The sequence below is a fragment of the Eubalaena glacialis genome, chromosome 1 (assembly GCF_028564815.1).
Source record: "Eubalaena glacialis isolate mEubGla1 chromosome 1, mEubGla1.1.hap2.+ XY, whole genome shotgun sequence".
In the NCBI taxonomy this organism is placed as follows: domain Eukaryota; kingdom Metazoa; phylum Chordata; class Mammalia; order Artiodactyla; family Balaenidae; genus Eubalaena; species Eubalaena glacialis.
Window position 1 is genome coordinate 191,436,316 of NC_083716.1, and position 24,397 is coordinate 191,460,712.

Below are 24,397 nucleotides of genomic sequence, written 5' to 3' on the forward strand. Positions count from 1 at the left end.
GCTTGCTGACGGGGCCGCCGGGAGGCCGGGCGCCCGCGGCGGACGTGCAGCCGTGCCGAGGCGCGCCGCGCGGCCGGGGCCCGGGCCTGCTGCCGCTGCCGGCAGCGCTGGACTTGTCCTCGAGGCCCGTCCCGGCGGAGCAGGAGCGGGAACGGCGGGGCGCAGGCGGGGCGGCGGCCGGGGACGCGCGGGCCGAGGCCGAGGCCGAGATCATCCAGCTGCGGAAGCCAGCCAAGTTGTGCATCATGAAAGATGAGCCAGCAGAGGCAGAGCTAATTTTGCGTGATGCTCGTCTTGCCTCTAGGAGTGATAACAAGTAGAAAGACTCAAAGGGCTACTTTTAACTTCTTGTGAGCTTTCTTTGATTCTTTTTGATAATACTCAACTGCTGCTGATTCTTATATTTCAAGTTGTCCTTTCTTAGGTATTTCTTTTTCTTTTACTGTGGTTTATCCTGACAAAAGATCATATTTATGATAATCAGGTAACAATTTTTTTGCTCTGGCATGTTTGAGAGTATTTTTTTTTCTTTGAGCATTTGCCTGAGTATATAAAATTCTGGATTCAAATAATTTTCCCTTAGAAATTTGAATTAGTAGCTTTTTTTTTGTTTGTTTTTGGTTTTTGGTTTTCTGTCATTCAGTGTCAGTTTCAGTCTCACTTTATAGGTAATGTGTTACTTTTTTTCTCAGGAAGGACTAGGATGATCAATACAGAGAGCTGAGTGCAGATTCTGGGCTTCGTGTTTATTGGCAAAGGATGCTTATAGGCATGTTTCCATCCAGGGTGATTTTATGGTGAATGTCTAGCTAGAGGAGATGGGCCTCTCTTTCACTGCAGAAGTAGGACGTCCTTATTTTGCTGGATGAAACCCACTGGTCTAGCTATTCAGAGTCCAGTTTTTAAATTAGTCTAATAATTACATCAAGGTCCACTCACCACTTTTCTATTTGTGCACCAGCTTGCAGATTCTCAGGATTTCCCTTTGGAATCGCCACAATTACCTCAGTGTTCTGAGCTGCCATGTTCCTTATCTGTATTTCCTGTCAATCCAATCTCATTGGCCTTATAGTCTGGATTTCTTCAAACATTCAGGTCCACTTCTGTCTCATTTTCTTGGTTTAGAGAACATTTATTATTTTTCTTTTTTCTTAATTATGTTTTGTAATCTTATTTGATCACTGGAAAGAAAATGAAAGAAAATATTTGCTGGATCAGACATTTTTCAACTTATTTGAAATCGCTGGTTTTCTTTAAAAACTTCATAAAATACTATATAGGTGGTTTGTTGCCCCCAATTTTGTATAATTATAGAATAGAATCCAAGCATTTTAACATAATATTCAAGACTTTCTGTCCTTAAGAATAAGGCATTCCTTTTCAATATCATCTTTTCTTTATTCCTGTGATAGGTAGGATTCTATAATGACCCTCAAGATTCCTGGCCCCTTATGCACACACATCTTCTCCCTGTTATTCAATCATGATTTAATTTCTGTTCTACTGTGAAGTAATTTTGCAGATGCGATTAGGATCCCAAATTAGTTGACTTTAAGATGATCTCATTAGGCTTAACCTAATCTCATAAGCCTTTTCAAAACAGTTTTCTTTGGCTTGTCTAAGAAGAAGTCATAGATGCAAACAATAAGGGGAATTTGGCACGTGAGAGGTTCTCAGTTACCGGCTTTGAAGGTGTAGGGAGCTCTATGGCAAGGAATGCAGCAGCCTCTAATAGCTCACAGAGGTCTCTGGGTGACAGCCAGCAAGGAAACAGGTATATCAGTCCTACAACCACAAGGAACTAAATTTTGCCAACAATAAGAATTAACTTGGAAGCAGATTTTTTCCCCCAGAGCCTCTGCATGAAAACTCAACTCTAACTGACACCTTGATTTCAACTTTATCTACCCAGAGCAGAGAATACAGCCACTGTGTCTGACTTTTGACCAAAGGATCTGTAACAAACAAATGTGTATCATTTTAATCCCTTAGTTTGTGTGATTTTTTAGGCAGAAATAGAAAACTAATATTGGTACATTCTCTCACCATTCTACATTTGTTATGATGAACTCTAAACATTTCTTCTATGTCTTCATGTCTTTGTTTCTGACTGAAAACTACCTGTAACGTCCTTTCTTCTATATCTTAAAGTTTTTTGTTCATTGTTTTAGGGGTTTTTTGTTTTGTTTTTGACAATTATCCAAAGCTTACTTACAATTCTTCATAAATTCTTTTTGGGAAACATGGTATCTCCCTATTCTGAAAAAATATTACTTTGTATCTCATATATGATATATTTTATTCTGCCAAACTTTATATTGCTGAGAGCAGGAGGCATTCCTTTGTCCATCACTTTGCTTGCATAGGACTTTCAATAGTGTCTTATGCCTAGAAAGTAAGCAAACTATATTGTTAAATTAAATTGTGACCCTCCAGGGACAAACACTGTAACAAACTAAACATACTCCTTCAAATAGATGAAAGACTTTAATAGAAAATATCATATTGTTGACTCTAAAATAAATGAATGATGATAGAGGTTTAGGCTTTCAGATTCAAATTATCAGAGGTTTCATCATCTAAATAATAAAACAGCAATATTATGTCATATAATTATATAACATTTTGTAGTTTGAAAAATATTATCATGTTTATTATTTTGATTTTCTAAAAAATTGTAAAAGGTAGGAAGTTCATACTTAATAGCTGAGGACACAAACTTTTTTATAATATGATTTATAAAGTTATACAGATAACTGTTAATGAATCATATACTTCCAATCTATCTTGTAACTTAAATCTAATCTTTTCCCAAAACATCCTGCACTCCCCTGTTATGGTAAGTTTCTGCTAGAAAATAATTATTTCTTAGGTAATGTATTAATTTTCTATTGCTGCTGTAACAAATTACTATAAATTTAGTGGCTTAAAAAACACAAATTTATCTTATAGTTCTGAATGTCAGGAGTCCTAAAAGCAAGGTGTCAGCAGGGCTGTGTTTCTTCTGGAGGCTATGGGAGAGAATCAATTTTCTTGCCTTTTCCAGCTTTAAGAAGCTGCCTTCATTCTTTGGCTCATAACCCCTTACCTCATCTTCAAAGTCAGCAACAGTACAGCATCTTTAAATTTCTCCCTTTCTCTCTCTCTCTCTCTCCCCCTCCCTCTCTGTCACCTCTGCTTCTGTCATCACATCTCCTCTGACTCTGACTCACCTGCTCCCTCTTTAATTTATAAGGATGCTTGTGATCACATCTGGCCCTACCTGGCTGATCCAGGAACATATCCCCCCCGCCAGGGTCCTTAGGTTAAGGACATTTGCAAAGTCCCTTTGCCATGCAAGGTAATATATTTGCAGCTTCTGGGGATTAATACATAAACACTTTAGGGGAACCAGTTTTCTTTCTATCACATATACCTTTGCTTAGAACTCTAAGAGAGCTGTATCAATAGGTTTTATCTAGTATTAAGATTAGCAGACTTTAGAAAGACAGTTCTTTACTAAAACCACTAAATTTAAACAGTTTCATGTGTTATAATTAAAGAGAAACAGTAGAAATGTATAGAAAATTTACTTTATTGAATGAACTTTGTTTACCTAGTATAATTCATGTTTCTAATAAACAGCTCTTTACAGTTTTTCCATCATGGCACAAAATTGGATTACAAACAGAATGCAAATTGCCACTCTTTTGTTTGAATTTAAAGTGAATATTTTTTTTAAAAGATTTTTTTGATGTGGACCATTTTTAGTCTTCATTGAATTTGCTACAATACTGCTTCTGTTTCATGTTTTGGTTTTTTGGCCGCGAGGCATGTGGGATCTTAGCTCCCCGACCAGGGATTGAACCCACACCCCCTGCATTGGAAGGCCAGGTCTTAACCACTAGACTGCCAGGGAAGTCCCTAAAGTGAATATTTTTAAATAGATATCCAATAAAAGAGGTCAGATTAGCATCGGAGTCATAAAAATAAAGGTAAAAAACACCACTTGCCTTTGTTCTATAACTGAGCAAGTTTACAGCTAATTTTAGTTTTTGGAGGTGAAATGTCATCACCGTTTTTTTTCATACTTACAATTCTATAATTTGAAATTTTTATATGATAATTCCTTTGGAAAATGCTCAAACTGATTAAAATATAAACTGCTATCTTTTAATTAGAGATTTTTAGAACTCATCTGTGAACAATTAAATACTGTTCTATCACCACAAGTCTGTTTTCAACAGAAAACATCAGTGAAGTAATACTGGCTGAATCCCAGTTGGTTTCATTAAGAAAATGTAGCAAAACTACCAGCTAAATTAAGAAGAAAAATTAAATGCTTTATAGGTAGTTACTGAGAGCATTTGTTTATTTATAATGATCTATATGGGTAGGCAACAGAAAATATTATATGCATTTTAAAAATAATTTTATTTTTAATTTCTTAGAACCTACCTGTATGAATCATTGCTGCAAAAATATATATAAGAATCAAATTGACAAATTAACACAAATGAAATATGATGTTGATTTTCTAAAATATAAGATATAAAGTGCATTCTAAAATGTCTTCCAGCCCTCAGAAATTATTTAGTATCTGTGTGTTACACAAATGAAATGTCATCATATTTATTAATAAAACATATTTATTTACACATTAAACTGGCTTAAATCAAAATGTTTCTGATATGTATTTCTTTACACAATTATGCCTCTTGATTAATTAGCATTTTTGAAAAAGAGGGTTTTTGGCTAGGCTTACAAGATAAAGTAGCCTCTGAGTCAGTGAATTCACTCTCAAGTGGGATCTGTATACAATACATAAGCTTCTACCTTTTATCTTTTTCTTTAGAATAAGGAAGAGAAAGAAACCGATATTTACTGAGTAGAAGGAAGTATATGTGCTTTAAATCATTGTTTTCTTCCCCATTTTACAAATGGGGGAAGGATCACTAAGGGTCACACAGACAGCAAACGGCGGAGTCAAATTTCATCTCTTGAAGTGTTCCCAAATTCATAATTTGTTCATTATAAACACTGTCTTCCTATAGGTTTAATTTTAATGACATAAGTTTTTAGTGGAAACTAATGTCAACATATTACCATGGAGTGTAGAATTTGGGAAATTTTCTGGATATACCTTCAATTCCAGTTTTATTTGGGATAGTAATATACAAAAATACTGAAAATCTAGCCTCCTGGAGATATCCCACATATTCCTGAGGACAAAGTGGCAGGAAAGAAAGACACTAAAATATGTCTGTAGCTCTTAGGAGTCTTCTGAAAACCACTAAGAAATATCTATAGTTATTAGGTTAGATATTATCATAGGCATTTTAAATTACACTGGCCATAGGCCAGTCAAAAGCAATTCTTTGGAATGCACAATACTTATTTATTAAAAAGAGAGAAAGAAAACAATGTAGTAGTTTTAATGTCAATGATTTTAAACAGATCAGATTCAACTAAATGTGTAAGCCAAAAACATTTTTATTTTATGTCTATTATTACTTTCTCACATCTTTTGCCCCTCATACTTCTACATTCTCCCAACTGGCAATTTTGCTTGAGGGTCTCAAAACTAACTCATTTTGTTTTAACCAATTAAAGAAAATCTTGGATAAAATGCTGATTATATTAGAAAATATGAGAAAAATCAATGCATATTTTACTTTTTAAGGTGAAATTCACATAACATAAAATTCACCATAGTAAAGTGAGTGATTCAGTGGCATTTAATACCTTCACAATGTTGTGAAACTACCATCTCTATCTAGCTCCACAACATTTTCATCACCCAGAAAGAGACCCCATACCCTTTATAGAGTCACTCCCCATTTCTCCCTACCCTAACCCGAAGCCACTCTGCTTTCTATATCTACCAATTTTGCTATTCTAAATATTTCATATAAATGGAATCATACAATATGTGACCTTTTATGTCTGGCTTATTTCACTTAGCGTAATATTTTTGAAGTACATCTATGTTGCACATTCCTTTTCATGGCTGAATAATATTCCATTGTATGGATATACCATAGTTTGTCCGTTTATTATTGATGGACATTTGGATTGTTTTCATCTTTGGGCTATTGCAAATAGTACTTCTATGTTCATTTGTGTACAAGCATTTGTTTGATTATTTGTTTTCAAACACTTTGGGTATATACCTAGGAATGGAATTGCTAGGTTATATGATAATTATATGTTTAATTTTTGAGCATCTGCCAAACTATGTTCAATAACAGCTGTCAATTTTACATTGCCAGCAGCAATTAACATGAGTTCCAATTTCTCCATATCCTTGCCAACATATGTTATTTTCCTTTAAAAAAAATTAGCCATCCTAGTAAGTATGAAATGGCATCTCATTGTACTAAGCATACTTTCTTGTCCTTGTTTGCCATTTGTATATCTTCTTTGGAGAAATGTCTGTTCAAACATTTTGTCCATTTTTTAAAATTTGGTTGTTGAAATTTTACAGTTATTACAAAATATTGGCTATATGTGTTGTACAATACATCTTTGAGCCTATCTTACACCCAGTAGTTTGTGCCTTCCATTCCCCGCTCCCTATGTCACCCCTCCACTGCTCCCCACTGGTAACCACTAATTTGTTCTCTATATCTGAGTCTTCTTTTTTGTTATATTCACTAGTTTGTTGTATTTTTAGATTCCACATATAATTGGATACTTGACCCTTATAAGATATTTTATTTGCAGATATTTTATCCTATACTGTAGGTTATCTTTTCACTTACTCAGATGCACACAATTATTTAATTTTAATGAATTCCCATTTATCTATTTTTTCTTTTGTTGCTCATGCTTTTGGTGTCATATGCAAAAACCATTGCCAAATCTGTGGTTGTGAAGATTTAGCCCTATGATTCCCTTCAGAGTTTTGTAGATTTAGCTTTTCTATTTAGTTTTTGATCCATATTGAACTAATTTTTATTAGTGTTGGGTGTCTGACATCATTCTTTTGCAAACTTAACTTTTGTTGTATTGAAAACTCTGCCCTGATATACCTTTGTGCCTTACCCTTCATGTAGTTATTGTTATAAATTACATTTTTGTACATTGTATGCACAATGCATAGATGTATAATTATTGAATGATACATTTATGTTTTAAATCACATAGGAGTAAAAGAGGAGCTACAAAGCAAAATACAGTAATACTGACTTTTATATTTACCTATGGAGTTACCTTTACCAGTGTACTTTATTTCTTTGTATGGCTTCAAGTTACTCTTAAGTGTCCTTTAATTTTAGCCTGAAGGGCTCCCTTTAGCATTTCTTATAAGACAAGTCTACTGGCAACAACTCCCTTAGCTTTTGTTTATTTGGTAATATCTTAATTTTACTCTTTGTTTCTGAAATATAGTTTTGCCAGTTATAGTATTCTTGATTGACAGTTTGTTTTTTCCCCAGTTAGGTAGGAAAGACAAGGGTGAATTAAAGTGCCACAAAGCTCTCCTACTGTGTTTAAGTCATCTTTTCCTTGAGTCAGCAATTGCTTGGTTGCTATAAACCCTTGATTATTTTCCAGAGTTTTATCAAGTTGATTCTGATAATTTTTACTTATTTTTTTGTTTCTGTGGAGGGTCACGTTCTTGGAACTCTCTACTCTGCCATTTTCACTGACGTCACACAGTAATAGTTTCTAAACATTTGATATCTTCATGTAGCCATGTAACTTTAGATTCCCAGCATCACATTCCTGTAATGTTTCTTCTGATGATCTAATTGTGGCCAGTGCTCATTTCTGGTTTCATAGATCCCTCCCCTTCAGACTCCCAAAGCTGATTTCATCCCAGATGCTCAAATATCACATTCATGTTTGCTCTTCTGGCTCTTGGCTGCCTGTGTCAAGATCTCCATGCTCTCAAGGTGTGAAGCAGAATTCCGGCAGCCTCCAGGATGAAGGTCTGCATCGTCACCATGCCCAGCTCTGGTCTCAGTGGCTAGAGGACACAGCTTACCTTGACCTGGCCCTTCCTGCCACATGTGCATCTCTGAATGATTATTCAACATTAGATTCACTTAGAAAGTTATAGGCCAGCATCACACACCAGGTTTTTTTCTCTCCAGCAGGAGTCCTTACGTTCCCACAGCAGTTCGGGGGCTCTTTCCTTTGGCATTTCAAGTTACAATTTAGTTACCAAGAGACGAGATCACATGGATGGATGTGGGAGCCACTGTAGCTTAGAAGTTTGTCCTATCTCACAAATAGGAGCAATTATATCTTGCAAAATGTTCTGTGGGTATAACTTCTTTGGTCCTGGCAAGGGACAAACCTAGTTTGCACTCAGGGAAGTCACCAGTTAGGACTTCCCACCAAGTATTAATAAATCCTTCACACTCTTCCCAGCCCAAATGCAGTTTGCAAAAGAGGAGTTATTTTCAATCATAAGCAAAATTGCCTAATAACACAACTAATATTCCATCTTTATTACATGCCTAAGAAACAGCTAAGTAAGTTACACCAAGGTTAAATTACTCTATAGAGAAGATGTTTGCTAACCCTTTACTCATTATTTCTTTATTACATATACATGATAAATCATTCATAATTACATATATAAAGATAATTTTGAGAGAGAAAAAGAAAAAGTATATATCTATTTCTATATAATGTGATATTATATTTCTCACAGACTTTGACTACTATTGTCCCTATATATTATTTTCCCACTATACTTATGCCAAAAAGATGATTAAAATATTAAACAACCTACAATCATTCCATGTTGTTAAAGATCATGTGTGAAAAAATTCACCAGATTTATTTTATCCTTTTGTATTGGCTATAAGGATTTACTTATACATGTTTAGAGAGCTTGGAAGTATTTGGAAGAGTCTAGTTATTTATTAGGCCATAAATATGAATGTATGATAGGAAGAGCCATACAATGGTATTTTTTGTTTCAGTTTTAAAATATTTCTAATTTTTATATTTCAAATTGAAATTTAAAAATCTCTTCTCAAAGTAAAACATGCTAGTAAGAAAAAAATGGAAAACTACCATATAATGGAAAACAAAAGTATAATTCTTCTGATTTTACCTTATGAAGAGAAATATTCATTGACATTTGTGTATTTTCTAGCATTTTTAGTCTATTTCTATAGATGCAGATACATTTAATTATATTATAAAATTATTAGCATGCTATTTTTAAAACTAGCATTATAATACAAAAATATTCCTAATATTTTAAACTCTTAGCATTATTGGTAGTAGCTGCATAGTATTTCCTTATAAAATTGAACCATAATTCTTAACTATTCTTCACTTTGGGCCACTCAAGTTATTTGTATATTTTTTAAAGTAAAAGTGTCAATATTTCTTAGACTCAAGTTTCCATTGCTTTCCCTGTATACCAAAGATCTGAGTGAGATTTTTGTTAGCAAATTTTCAAAGCTTCCTATTGTATGAAGAAGTTAATCACTGCCATCCTGTGCCAATTCAATTTGAGAAGCATTCATGAGCACTTAAAATGCATGAGACACTTCTGATCCAGCACTTAAGAAAATGAACTGAATGGTTGGAAAATCAGTTTTAGACATAACACATACAGATTGCAAAGACTTTTATATTAGAACTAGAATGAGTTTTTTGTCCACAAAGAGAAACTTGAGTTAATGGAATCTAAAGAATGAGAGGCCTTGGGGAAAGATATTGTTCAGATCTGATATGCCATTAAGAGATTAGATGCTTTTAAAGCTGCCAAGAGAAAAGTCCAAATGATACACATTCATGATAGTAATGGGAAAAGAAATTTAAAAAAGAATCTTCCACAGGTTCACTCAGCATAAAGCCATTGATTAAATAATGACTAGAAGGAAATTACACATTGAAGTGTGATACCATTCACTTGAATAACAACCTTCCCTGAAGAATATATTTGCTAACATTCTAATAGAACCCAGTGCATATTGTCTTCCAAGAGAGTTAAATTGATTCAGGAAATAGAGATGGTGATTTAGTTGTGATTCTTTGAAGGTATTGCTCTATGTAAGATAGAAAGCATACTTAGATTTTTCAAAAATCACTGAAAGCAGTTCTTGATAGAAACAACTATTGGGAATTTAAAGGAAATTTTTAGCCTGTGGAAACAGTAATAGTGGGTAACATATTAACTTACTAAGATATATGAAAATAGGAACAGAAGTATTGGACCAATTCAAAGGAGTAATGGATTTACTTGTAGTAGAGAAAACATTTAACAAGGTAATTATTATTAATGTTCTAAATACATATTTTATTTAGTAAAAACTAACTCCATCTTAAAAGATGACATTGAAAGCATCAATCTTAGGATACAAAAACTAGAAGGAACTTTAGATATCATCAGCATCTTCATCTGAGCAAACAAAGGTCTAATAATTTGATATTAATTATCCAGTCACACATCTAGTAAGTAGGTATATAAGCCAAGATTACATTCAGCAGCAAATAAAAATAAACTCAGATAAAGTTGGCTTTTATTTATTTTTTTCCAAACTACATAGGTAATCAGTCCTAGAATAATGCAGTAATTCAATGATGCTATTAGGGGATGGGGATCTTTTCATTTTTTGCTCTGCTATCTTTAGCATCTAGGCCTTCTCTGCCAAGCCGACAACCTTACGATTGAAAGATGGTTGCTTCCCACCTAAGACTCCCAATTACACATGGGTAGGAAATGAAAAACATGGTTAAAAAAACATAAAGAATTTTTCTTTAATGAGGCTTATTTTTTTAGGCATATCCTCCTCAGAGGCACCTGCTTACAATTCAATTAGTGAGGCCTGTGTCACATATCCACTCTTATTACAGGGAGGCTGAAATTTTTCTTATTTTAATTGAATATCTTTCTGCCCGCCCCCCTCCCCCCCCACCCGCAAACTGGAATTCTGCTAATGAATTAGAAGGATGTAATTGATAATGTGAAGGCAATTTGCATTGTTCACCACAAACATCATAACTAGATACCCATCTTCTGGTGAAAACCTGTATTAATCAGAGTTCTCCAGAGAAACAGAGATAATAGAATATTTATTTATCTATTTATCTGTCTATCAATCTATCTTTCTATCTGTTGACTTGTTTTCAAGAATTGGCTCACACATTGTGGGAGCTGACAAGTCCAAAATCTGCAGGGCATACTGCCAGATTGGAAACCCAAGAAAGAGTTGATGTTGCAGTCTCAAGTCTAAAGGCTGTCTGGAGGTATAATTCTTTTTTCCTGGGGGACTTGTCTCATCTGTTAAGGCCTTCAACAGATTGAATGAGGCTCACCCACATTATGGAGAGTAATCTGCTTTACTAGGATTTAAGGAGTAAATCTGATTACTCATCTGATTTAATGTTAGTCTCACCTAAAAATGATCTTAGATGAGATTAGCATCTAAAATCTACTGATTTAAATATTAGTCTCCTCTAAAAAATTCCTTTACAGTGACATGTAGTCTGGTGTTTGACCAAATATCTGGGTATTGTGGCCTAGGCAAGTTGACACATACAGTTAACCATCATAAGTCTATCTCTCATCAATTTGGCACCCATAGATATCTCCTTAAACTATACTCAATCTCCAAAAAATGACAACAACAGGCGATATGCTTCCTAACATGATACAACTATCCTGTATACAACTGAAAATGCACTGACTTGCTTCCCAGAAAAGGATACAAAGTTGTTGCGTGATGTTCTCTCTTCTCCTTGATATCCTGTCACTTAAATACTATGATGTAAATTCAACACATCGTATATGATAAGAGAATAAGAGACGAAAGAAAATATATATATATATTTTTTTCATAATTAAATGAGGAAGAAATACCCATGACAATTACAGTTCTCATTTCTATAACTAGTCGTGGTCATAGTTGGTATTTATAACTGCTTTATTCCACTACTCATTCCCTTTGCCCTCAGCAAGCACCTTAGCTGGTCATGGTTCTTTCCATGATGGAGTGACTCAAACCTTCATTCCTGAGGGGTCTGGGCCCTTAGTAATACAGCCTGAATTGGGTTGTAGTTTTTCCATTGACTTTAATCACAGGGCATGATAACACTAAGAGACACCAAAGGGATCTCCTGTATTCCAGACATAATCTTCCTTACCTCCACTGTGGCTAACAGTTCATTGTTTCCTTGGTAATCAGGATCAATCATCTCATCTAGCACAGCACCTCCCTTCATTGCCTGTTGATTCAGTGGCATAAGAAGCCCAAAGCAGCAAGGTAGCAGATATAACTTCCAACTCAGTGGAATACTTGATGTGTCTCCTGGAGGAATTGTTCTGCAATTTGGAACTAAGACTTCTGGCCAGAAAAGCATAAGGTTGTGGGTACAGAAAGCAAAAATTTTGCTAGTGGACCACTAGGGGTAATAGTGAGTAGTGCCACCTCAATTTCCACGCCTGGATGTTTGAACCCTTCAATCCTGGTTATGAGAAAAATAGCATCATATATTGGTCACTAATTCAGAGCATATACAGCCTCCTAGAGAACATTGCTCCAGCCCTGCTAGGTATTGCCACCTAGTTGGAGATATAACTGAGTCTTCCAAAGGTCATTCTACCATTCTATCAAACCAGCTACTTCAGGATGATAGAGAACATGGTAAGACCAGTGAATTCCATGAGAATGGGCCCATTTCCACATTTTTCTTTTTTTGCTGTGAAGTGAGTTCCTTGATCAGAACAATGATCATAAATGTGGAGTATCATGATGGTAGAAATGGCATTCTGTAAGTCCATAGATTGTAGTTTTGATACAAGTGTTGCATGGAGGGAAGTTAAGTTCACATCCAGAGTAAACGTCTATTGCAGGAAGAACAAAACCCTGCCTTTTTTTTTCTTTTTTCAAGGAAGCTGTCCAACGTAATCAACCTGCCACCAGGCAATGGCTGATCACACGTGGGAATGGTGCCATATTGGGGGCTCAGTGTTGATTTCTGTTGCTGGCAGATTGGGCACTCAGAGAGTAGTCCTGGCTGACAATCAGTAGGAAGCTGGGGCTCTCAGTCCTATAACCAGAAGGAAATAAACTCTACCAACAACCTTAGGGAGCTTGTGAGATGATTTTTTCCAAGACAAGCCTCCAGATGAGAAAACATCCTGGCCAACACCTTGACTGAGCAAAGAACAGGCATACTGACTGACAGAAACCGTGAGATAATAATGTGTGCTGTTGAAAGCTGCTAAGTTTATGGTAATTTGTTAAACAGAAATAGAAAATAAGCCTAATAGAAAACCTTACCTAGTCACTCTATTTGAAATTGCTATCCCTCCCCTTACATCCTGCACCCTCAGCTTAAATTCATTTCATCCACAGCACTTTTCACTATCTACTATGCTATACAACTTATTTATATGTTTTAATGTCCATTTTTCTCAACTATGGTGAAAATTTCATGAAACAAACAGAGCTTTTTTCCTCCTTTGTCACAGATATATCAACTGTGCTTAGAATAGCAGCTGACAAGTAATGGACACTCAAGGAGTATTTGCTGAAAGACAAATGAAAATCTGTATTACATCCCAATAAGCCTGTCCTAAAGAGTCAGAAAGCTTGAATAACGTATAGAAGAGTAAATATAGGAGATAAGTCACAGGAAGCGTTCCTGGAAATCCTGATTCCAGTCCTGTTCTACCACTTGTATGCAACTCTGAACAAGTCTAAAACTTGCTTAGCTTCAGTTTTGTTGTCTCTGAGTATGGACAATAATGCTAGACCTGTTTGCTCACATGCTTATTTTCAGAGTCAAAGTAATGTATATAATATTGCTTAATAAATTTTAAGGAACAATATTAATTCTAAATGAAGAAATACAGGTAGCCAATATATATGTAAAAATATTTCTGCTTCCTAGTAAACAAATGAATTATAGGCAAAACATTAATTATATATCACGTATTGACTGTCAATTAAACAAATTTAGTAGGGATGCTACCCAATATTGTGTATATTCCCAATATACTGTTGGGAAGAGTGAAATGATGGTATAAAGTTATGAATAGCAGTTTGGAAAACCTCAAAAAAGTGCATGTTTATCTTTTATTCTAGCAGTTTTTCTTGTAGGAACCTGTCTTTTGGGTGTAATTAGACTAGACAGGTGTGCAATATATAGATATAAGAATGTTCATAAAAGTTTTGTTTGCAATTGTAAAACGATGTAATTTACCTAAATGTTTAAACACAAACTGATGCGTTATTTAAATGGTATCTTTCTCTCTCTCTCTCTTTTTCTCTCTCTTTCTCACATTGAAGAAACCTTTGCCACTGTCTGAACACCACCATTAACCTGTGGCTAGGATCGTTATAACCTTCCCAACCATCCAACTCAATGGGTTTCCCTGAGACCATATCTGAGGATTAATGACCTGTGTTGCCCTTGTGACATTCTGTTTCTCCATAGACTAAGAGAAGTAAATCAGTGGGAAAGTAGAGTAGACCCTCTGAAATGGTATCATAACCAAAGAATATTGATTCTTTGTTTTTTCATTCCTTATTGCATATTTTCGAAGTATACATTGAATTATATGTGAGCGTACATTATAATTTGTTTTGCAATGCAGTAGCTAGGCCACACAATTTCCTTTTAACATACTTTTAATTTTCTAATTCTTGCTGACTGTCATTCCTGTCTTGACATTTATCACTAAGAATTTCTTTTGAGTGATTCTCAGTAAATTGTTGAGGAAGATTTTGAAATAGCATTGATATTTCCATAAGCCTCACAGGTATTATCTTGTATATTCATTTGTGTGGAACTTAAGTTTTCTTTCCATTTGGCATTCTCAAAAAAATTTACTTGGTTTCTATTTATTGCCTTTCAAAATTACTCTACTTGATATAAAATATGATGTAGAACTTTATTTTTCTGCAGAAAAATGCAAGAAAGGATATAAAGACTGATAAATTTTATCCTAAAACTGACCAGAGTATTTGACCAGGCCTATAATCTCTGCAACTAAATAGTCCCTAAATGTTAGTCAAGTTTATTTCCCTTATCAGGAAGTCTGTCACTGAGATAAGAAAATTATGTGTACATAGAGGGAGATTGAGATCAATAGGAACACTTGAATGTAGTTTGGTGCTCCTTGACAACCTCTACAAGACTAAAACAACATTTGCATTCTTCACTTTGCTGTACACCTGAAACTAACACAACATTGTAAGTTGACTGTACTCCAATAAAAAAAAAAATGTACACAGTTCCCTAAATCATAGCCATATCAATCACTCAGTTATATCACAGATAATACAACACTACTGGCATTTGATAATTGACAGACTCCTTGCTTTTTAACTATTATGTCAGTGGAAATGGATTAGGTCAAATCATAATGGTTAATTTGAAACAGTAAATAGTGAAATTCTTGCCGTTTCATATACTTGCTTTAGAAAAGCTTAGCTTTTTGTTAGAAGCACTGTGCTTTTACTTGCATATATATGCATATTTATATAATAGAAATTAACATTTATTCTAAAAACTTTATTAAAAATAATCAAGTCTATCTTTCTTAATTGTTGTCTCCAGTTATCCAAAGAATCTAGTAGGAAAAAAAATTATGTCTGCTTCTTAAAATATCACTATTTATAAATAGAATTTTTTAAACATCTTTGAATGTTAGTTCTTTTATTGGTATTGCAACTTTCTTGCTTTATTTTACTTGGCACTTTGATTCTTTTAAACGTTTATTTTAGAGAACTTATCTTCTATTTTCTTTCAAATTCTCTGTTAGCATCCTCCTCCTAACCCAAACCCTCTCTTGATTGAATATCTGTTTCTTACAGTGGCAGGTGGTATTTCTCAGTAAAGGTAGTGCATATCCTTTAGGTCACTCAATTATGCACATCCAATAAATCTCTAATTTTACTTTTCCTCTCCACTGCAACTCCCTTAGAAAAGGCTTTTATTGTTTCTTACCTGGTTCATTGTAATATTCTATTTATTGGTTGCTTTGTCTTTAGTCTTGTTCTATGGCAAAGTTTCATGCATACTGACGCCAAAAGAATCTTAATAAAATGAAAGTCCTACTGTGGCACTGCATTGTTTAACTCCTTCAATGTTTCCTACAGTCACATTTAGTCATATGATAGACAGGGTTCCCCGTGATTTGGTTGGACCCCATAATTCATCAATTCTCATTACTTCCACAAATACACTCTGCTCTAGCCATCCTTCTTTACATCGTGCATTTTTCTTTTAGAGTATGCATGCTTTTATTTCTATGTTTATACAAAACTGTTTTTTTTTTTCCCCAAAATATCCTCTCACTTCCAACATCCAACCCTTCTTCTTCATGCTCTTTTATATCATTCAAGACCCAGATCAGATGTGACTTTTCCCAGGTAGCCTACGTGGGGATTGTTGAGGCACCCCTGTTCTGTCCTCGTATGGAACAATAAGAATACCTCAACCACTGATTGCCATTATCTCTTCCTGTGTGTCTTTTCTCCCTATTTCTGTAAAATGCATATAAACATACACTCACACACACTTGCCCACACATATAGTCACAGACACAGAGACACACACCAGATAAAAGTAAAAACATTTTCTTTACTCTCTGAAAAATATCCCAGCCATTTAACAGAATGACCGTTACTGGTGATAAATAAATTGTTGAATGAGTCTTGATATGACTTCAAGATTTTAGGAAATAGAGATGACCAAGACTATGAATATTTAAAATCTAGAATTAAAACTTTCTTGCGCTAGTATCTCTAATTCTACATATTTTTAATAACAAATAATTTAATATGTATTATAAAATTGTAGCTACATTTAACTGTTATATCAGTGCAATGATATATGTCAAAGTTTTACTTTCTATGAAATACTAGTACAATTTAGATATGTATGACATGGTTAATCTTTTATTTAAATTCAACTCTAGATAAACTCCTTCACAAATATGTCAATGTAAATGATCTCAAAATATCTTTGTGTTATGTTAAAATAAATATTCTAGAGTAATCTCATACATATATATGCATATATATGTATATATACCTTATATAAATCCCATTAATTAAGGTATTAGAGATTATTTGAAGTTTAAGTTATGGTTCTATGTAGGAGAAATTGAGCAGATACAATCTAGGTTGACCAAGAATCTAATATTATTTCATTAGCATGACTTTTTTTTTCTGGCTGCACTGCACAGCTTGCGGGATCTTAGTTCCCTGACCAGATATTGAACCTGAGCCCTTGGCAGTGAAAGCATAGAGTCCTAACCACTGGACCACCAGGGAATTCCCTAGCATAACTTTTTTTGAAGTAGGAAAATACCTAATTTGGAGGATCTAAGTGATTCTACATAAATCAACAAATATTTATTGAGTAGGTCTTTTATAGATCAGGCATTGTTCTAAGACCCTGGCATACATCAGTGTATACATATAAGGCATTTATTAAGATTTTGTTCAACCACTTCATAAAAATGTGATCAGTATATGTTTTATTCTCGTAAAGTCCTATTCTAAGACTCTGACGTATCACGATTGCATAACAACATGAGCTCCATGAGAAAAAACAGTACTTTAATCATTTTTAATGACTATATACTGTCTCTGTGAAAGACTATAGTGAAAATATTTGGGGCATGGGACCACTTTGGGGTCTCTTAAATCATGCTACATACATGGCTATTTATCAATTCTATTCAAGTTGACATGTTCTTTTTCTGGCCTTCAGCCCCCAAACTGAGCTCCTTTAATACAGATGAAACATATGCTCAATATAAAAAGAATTTACACAAAGACACTTAATTTTCTTCCCAGATCTTGAATTACTTGGTAAATATGCCTGGTATTTGAGGGGAAGGATTATTTTAAATCACATTAGTAGAGGGCATTTGCCTTATGGATTAACATAAGACATTTACTCTTCTTAAAAAATATGAAAAGGATCAGACACCTTTCTAATATAGAGCACATCAAAATATGATGGAATTTATCATATATAACTGAAATACACAAGCTTAATTGAATTTATTTAAAAATTAGGGGTTTATAAGACTCCAACACTTCATCTAAATTAGGCAGAGAATCTTGGCAGGAAACAATAAGTAAAGAAAAAATTTTTCCTTTCCAATTTACCAGGGTATAGGCATATCTTTTGATATAGTGTAATAATATGTTTTGACATTTTTTACAAAGCAAAAGTGCAAGAAAATATTTTGTTAGAAGTGGATGGTCACAAATGCTGTGTTTTCCTTAGATGAGATCAGAGATGATGCACTGGAAAATTCCAACAACAACAATAGTAACTTTGACATTGCCATAGACCTAAATACTGTTAATTATTTTTGTATTTTTTCATAGAGACTCAAAGAACTAAAACAAAGGGAATTTGCTCGAAATGTAGCATCTAAATCCAGGAAAGATGAAAGAAAACAGGAAAAGGCACTCCAACGCCTGCACAAGCTGGCCGAGCTAAGAAAGGAAACTGTATGGTGAGTCTACAGTAAAATGTTAAGTTTTCTTAAAACATGACAACAAAAGAAAGGAACTGAATAAAGGGCACACATCTATCTATTTCTGTACCCAGAATAAGACGCTCACATTTTTCATGGCTTTCTGTAGGCTGTAAACAGTAAATTGAATTTGACTTTTATGCAAACACCTGTTTAATGCACATTTCAATAAAAAGCCAAATTACTATAATTTTAGTTTGTAAAAAAATTAATTTTACATTATTCTTCTCTTTAAGCTATCTTAGTTGAAAGCTATTCTATTTCTTGGCGAAATTCAAAACATTTGATTGAAGAAGAGACCAAAGCACCATCTCATAGCCTTTGTTATAAATGGAGTTTTAGGAGGAACTTATTTTTTCATTGAAAATTTGGAGAACTTTTATTTGCAATGATCTTTAGAACACATATGGAGCGAAAAAGAGAGGTTCCTTGCTCCATATGTATTCTTAATATATAAAGGTCAGGAAGGCCCTATGCATGTCAGAGGTAGGTTGAAATTAGTTTCGCTGTGAATGAACTCTAACTGGACTATTAAAACTTTACAACTCTTACACTTGGACCTGCTTCTAACAGAGAGCAGCTATAATGCTATAAATCAGAACTTAAAAATTCAGGCCAGGACAATGTTATGAAAAGACAGCCACCCTTAGGCTACCCTCCACCCCCCCCCATTAAATAGGCCTCTCTGATTATTATTTAAAACAAAGCTATTTTATGCCAAATTTATTTTATACGGAATAATGTTAGGGGATATTGACATAGCAAAACATTGTGTGAGATGTCAGCTTTAGAAAAGTCAAAATAAAATTTAAATATATCTGGAATCCTATAGTGAACTGTTAATATCAAACAGAATCTCTGTTGAATTATACCAACCAGATATTTTTATTCTGTGTAGTAAAAAATGAAAAATTATACAAGTGCAAGTTTACATTTCATATTATCTCAGACCTGTGTAATTTAATTCATTTGCAAATGTAAAGTCTAATATATTAAGAGAAGTAGAGCTGATAATAAGATATGTACAAAAGAAGCAAAACTTCTTATCTAAATTACTTTTCTTAGCATACATAAATATTTCACATTACACTGCTCCCCCAGACACATGATTTTCCCAGTAATTTGGTGCCTCTAATGAGGTGTAAATTAAGTAGTGTTGGTTCTTAATATCAAACAAGGTAATAAAGCAGTCCACTGTGTTAGATATTGAAGAAATTATTCAATTAAAAAAATTTGGACCATTTATAACTTCTGAGAAACTAACTTTTTAGAAAAGCATGGAAAATCCTGCACACCATAATTCTTTTGCGGTAAAGATGATACTTAGGTAGTTCTTTGTTTATGTGCTGGACAGTATCATTCTTTTAATAAGAGCTCACTATTTATGGTATACTGTAATTCCAAATAAATGGAAACCACATCATAAGTATAGTCTTTTCCCATATTTACTCTATATAATGATATAATGGATAACATCAGGATAATTTTTAAATATTAAGAACAGCCAATCCAAAAGACTCAGAGCTGTCATTGAGCATATCACCTGGCCTGTGGTAGATACTCAGTGAACACTGGTTGAATTGAATTGTTGAACTGAATTCCCAGCCCTGCTTACATCATGACTGAGAGTTTTTCTTTAACTTCCTTCATATTCTCCATATAGGATCAATGATGTTGAGTATTTGTGAATTAAAAGTAATTTTATTTTAGAGAGTTCTGTATTCTAAAATGTCACTGAAGAGGCCATGGGGGTAAAAATATTCTTGGTCTGGAAACACTGGCTGAGAGCATAGAAATGTCTTTGACCGTTGCTGTTAATAGCTATAAAAGTAACTTCAAGACATCATCTACAAGTTATTCCAAACAATATCCAATAACTAAATTAAATTGCAGTTCTATGGAAGGCAATTGCACTACATGAAAGTAATTATCTTACAAAGATTTTAAAACTTGAAAAAAATCTTACGCTGACATTTCTAAGTTGTAAGTGTTTGAGTATTTTTCCTCAAGTGTCCTTTCTGAAAACACACTTTTGTTTCTTTTTGTAGTGCTCCTGGAAGTGGCCCTATGTTCAAGTCAACAACTGTTACTGTGAGAGAAAATTGTAATGAAATTTCCCAAAGAGTTGTTGTGGATTCAGTTAATAACCAGGAAGATTTCAAATGTACTTTGATTCATAGCCAAGAGAATGCTAAAGGTGTTACCACTGTTGCTACAGATCCAGAAAGCGTGAAAAGTTATACCGCCAAAAAGAGCCAACTTGGAGATCAAGCCCAGGGGATTCACAGACACAAAATTGGCTTTTCTTTTGCATTTCCAAAGAAAGCATCCGTGAAGCTGGAGTCCTCAGCTGCAGCCTTCTCTGAATGCAATGATGATGCCTCTGTGGAAAAAGGATTTAGCAGAAAAAGTAGATTTGTCCCCAGTGCTTGTCATCTTCAACTCTCTTCACCAACAGATGTGCTTTTGAGTTATGAGGAGAAAGCTAATTCTTTTCATCCACCAGAAGGAAGGTGCACTGACAAAGAAACTGCTCAAACTCAAGAGATGAAAGAAGTTTCTAGTGAAAAAGATACATTACTATTACCTCCATTTTGCCAGTTTCAACTCCCTTCATCATCTGATGCAGATAATTGTCAAAATTCAGTCCCTTTAGCAGATCAAATTCCACTGGAAGATGTTATTATTAATGAAGACATACCTGTAAGTGGTAACACTTCTGACTTGCTAGGAAATAAATCTATAGTTCTTGATATGGCTGATGACGGCTTGTCTTTGCAAGCTACCATAGAGGAAAGTGTTAAGGACAATGATGCATCCACAATTGAAGCTGAATATAAAAACCACAGCCCTGACATGTTGGCCCCTTTAAATTCTGAAGAGGATAATATAACCCTACATAAAAAAATGGATTTATATAAAAGACCATGTGAGCCATTTGTACCCGTACTTAACAAAGATGGATCCACAGTTCTTCAGTGGCCATCAGAAATGCTGATTTACACAACTACTCAACCATCAATTTCCTATAGCTGTAATCCTCTCTGTTTTGACTTCAAGTCCACTAAATTAAACAACAATCTAGATAAAAATAAGCTGCCCTTAAATGATCTTTCTTCTCATCAAAAGGGAGAAGACATTTGCAAGAGACCAGTTTTAGATTGCAAGGACACATCTGTGACAGGACTTACTGCTCATGAAATTGGAGGTAGCAGAAATGGATATACCCAAGTCACTCCTCTTTTGGCTGATGATACGTTCTCCAATAGCTGTGATTCCGGAAAAAATGAGAGTATGAGTCAGAGGTATAAAAATATTTCCTGTAGGGTCAGAAAAACAAAAAAATATACTTTTACTAAAAATCAGATAAAACAGGATGCTCTTGGTGGCAAATACAACAAAATAAGATTGAAAGATACTCATGAACCCTGGTTCCATAAAAGTAGAAGAAAGAAAAAAAGAAGAAAGTTATGTCACCATAATTATGGAAAGAAAACCAAAGAATCAGAAACTTATTTCAAAATGGAAAGAGAAAATAGTTACACTGATAAAACTAGGAAAAATCTACTGGAAACAATTACAGAAAAACAGTATTTAGCTACAGAGCAATTATTGGACTCACAGCAATTACCTGATAAAAGGCCCAAATCAGCATCCATATACTTAAGTGAAAATGAAGAAATGTGTCAAACCCAGAACACTGAATACAATGATAATAAGAATATTATTATCAGTTCTAAAAACCACTGTAAAAAGAGCTCAGTTGTTTTAAATGGACAATCCAATTCAACAATGATACATTCTGTGAAACATAATTTAACATACTCCAGAACTTACTGTAGTTGGAAAGCCAAAACGTCCAGCTGTAGTCAAGATCACAGCTGCCTAGTTCTTCAAAATGAAATGAAATGCATGAGTCAGAACCAGGCAGTTAAAAGAGGTTATAATTCTCTCATTAATGAATCAGAAAGATGCCATCAAAAACGTAGACAACATTCATATTCTTATTCTTCAGATGAAAGTTTAGATCAACAGAATTATCTACCAGAAGAATTTTTGAGGCCACCCCATGCTTCTGCTCCTTGTAAGCCTAAAAGGAAACAGAGGAAAAAAAGTAGATTCCACACCAGTTTTGAAGCTTTGGAACTCAAAGAGAAGACAGATTATCCCAGGAAAGGTAATTCTTCCTTACATCACCAGGATGAAATAATAAGTGAAGACAGAAAAGAGGAAATAAAACCACAAGAAACTGCAAATGTCAAAAGGAACTCAGAACAAATGGACCAAGTAGAAAATAAACTGGCTCTGCCCGCTAGCAGTCCCCTTCCTTCTGAAACCAATGGTGAAACTGAGCAGGTCATAATGGAGACCACTTCTGGTGAATTGTCAGAGATTTCCAGTGAACCCACCACATCAGTCTACATAGCTAGTGCCCCAACAAAAGAAGAAATGGACAGTACCTTGCTTGAACACAAAGAAAGAAGTGAGAATACAAATATTAACGAGAAGCAAATTCCTTTCAAGGTGCCTAGTACTGAAAGGAACTTTAGACAGTCACAACCTAAATCATACCTTTGTCATTATGAACTGGCTGAGGCCCTTCCACAAGGAAAGATGAATGAGGCATCAACTGAGTGGCTGTGTTTTAATTCAGGAATCCTTAATGCACAACCACCATTACCATTCAAAGAAGCACATGTCAGTGGCCATACCTTTGTAACAACGGAGCAGATCCTGGCTCCGTTAGCTTTACCAGAACAAGCATTATTGATTCCAATAGAAAACCATGACAAGGTCAAAAATCTACCATGTGAAGTCTACCAGCACATCATTCCGCCGAGCATGCTGGCCAACAAGGTCAAATTCACTTTTCCTCCAGCTGCCCTCCCACCCCCTAGCACACCTCTGCAGCCTTTGCCTTTGCAGCAGCCCTTGTGTTCTACCTCTGTAACCGCTATCCACCATACTGTTTTGCAGCAGCATGCAGCAGCTGCTGCAGCCGCGGCAGCAGCTGCAGCTGCAGGAACCTTTAAAGTGCTTCAACCACACCAACAGTTTCTGTCCCAAGTCCCAGCTCTCAACAGAACATCGTTACCTCAGATCTCAGTAGGACCACTAGGACCAAGGCTTTGTCCTGGGAATCAGCCAACTTTTGTTACTCCCCCTCAGATGCCAATCATTCCAGCTTCAGTTCTTCATCCTAGCCATCTGGCTTTCTCACCTTTACCCCATGCACTCTTTCCTTCACTGCTGTCCCCCCACCCTTCGGTCATCCCGCTGCAGCCCCTCTTTTAGTCATCACTATGAAAGGGAAAGAAAATATTCATGTGAAAACTATTGCTATACACGTTAATGCTCATCTAAGTGGATAACTGCCTATTTAAATGGTGGAAATAAACTAGGCAAAATATGGCCTCATTGATATGAAACCATTTACTATAAGTGTAATGATGCAAATAAATTCTTAAGTTTCTGATATATAATATTAGTAAGGCACTGAATAGTTTGCAAATCAATATATGCTGTATATTAAAATGATGTCTTAAGAGTATGTATAATGTATATAAAATATATTTATAGTACTGTAATTTATGTTGTAAAGTATGCTCTTTGTTTTTTTTTAATCTTTGTGTATTTGCACCTATTTAATGTTTAGACAAAGCTGATGGCACTATGTTTTGTACCATGTTCCTTGAAACTGTAAATTCAGTGAAAAATCTCTCTTGCAATAAATTTTTGTTAAATATTTAAGTAAATCAAACCCTTGTTTTTAGTTGGTTTTCACTATTTTGAGACTGTATAGTAACAATAGGTTTTGAATTTATATTGTTTCTTCTGTTTATTGGCATCTCTGAACCTCAGAGGATCAGCAAAATATCTTTGGCGCTCTGTCAATACTTAACGATAATATTATCATTCAGAATAAGTTTAACA

At 34.7% G+C, this 24,397-nt stretch overlaps 1 protein-coding gene across 1 annotated transcript in view; it reads left to right on the forward strand.

Moving 5' to 3' along the window:
* The window catches only part of ZNF804A (zinc finger protein 804A), a 319,185-nt gene extending 295,427 nt beyond the window's left edge, over positions 1 to 23,758 (forward strand). Inside the window, exons 3-4 of the mRNA XM_061202995.1 lie at positions 18,312 to 18,442; positions 20,512 to 23,758. Of these exons, the coding sequence (XP_061058978.1) occupies positions 18,312 to 18,442; positions 20,512 to 23,758 (3,378 nt within the window). The remainder of the gene's footprint in view (positions 1 to 18,311; positions 18,443 to 20,511) is intronic.
* The last annotated feature ends 639 nt before the right edge of the window (positions 23,759 to 24,397 follow it).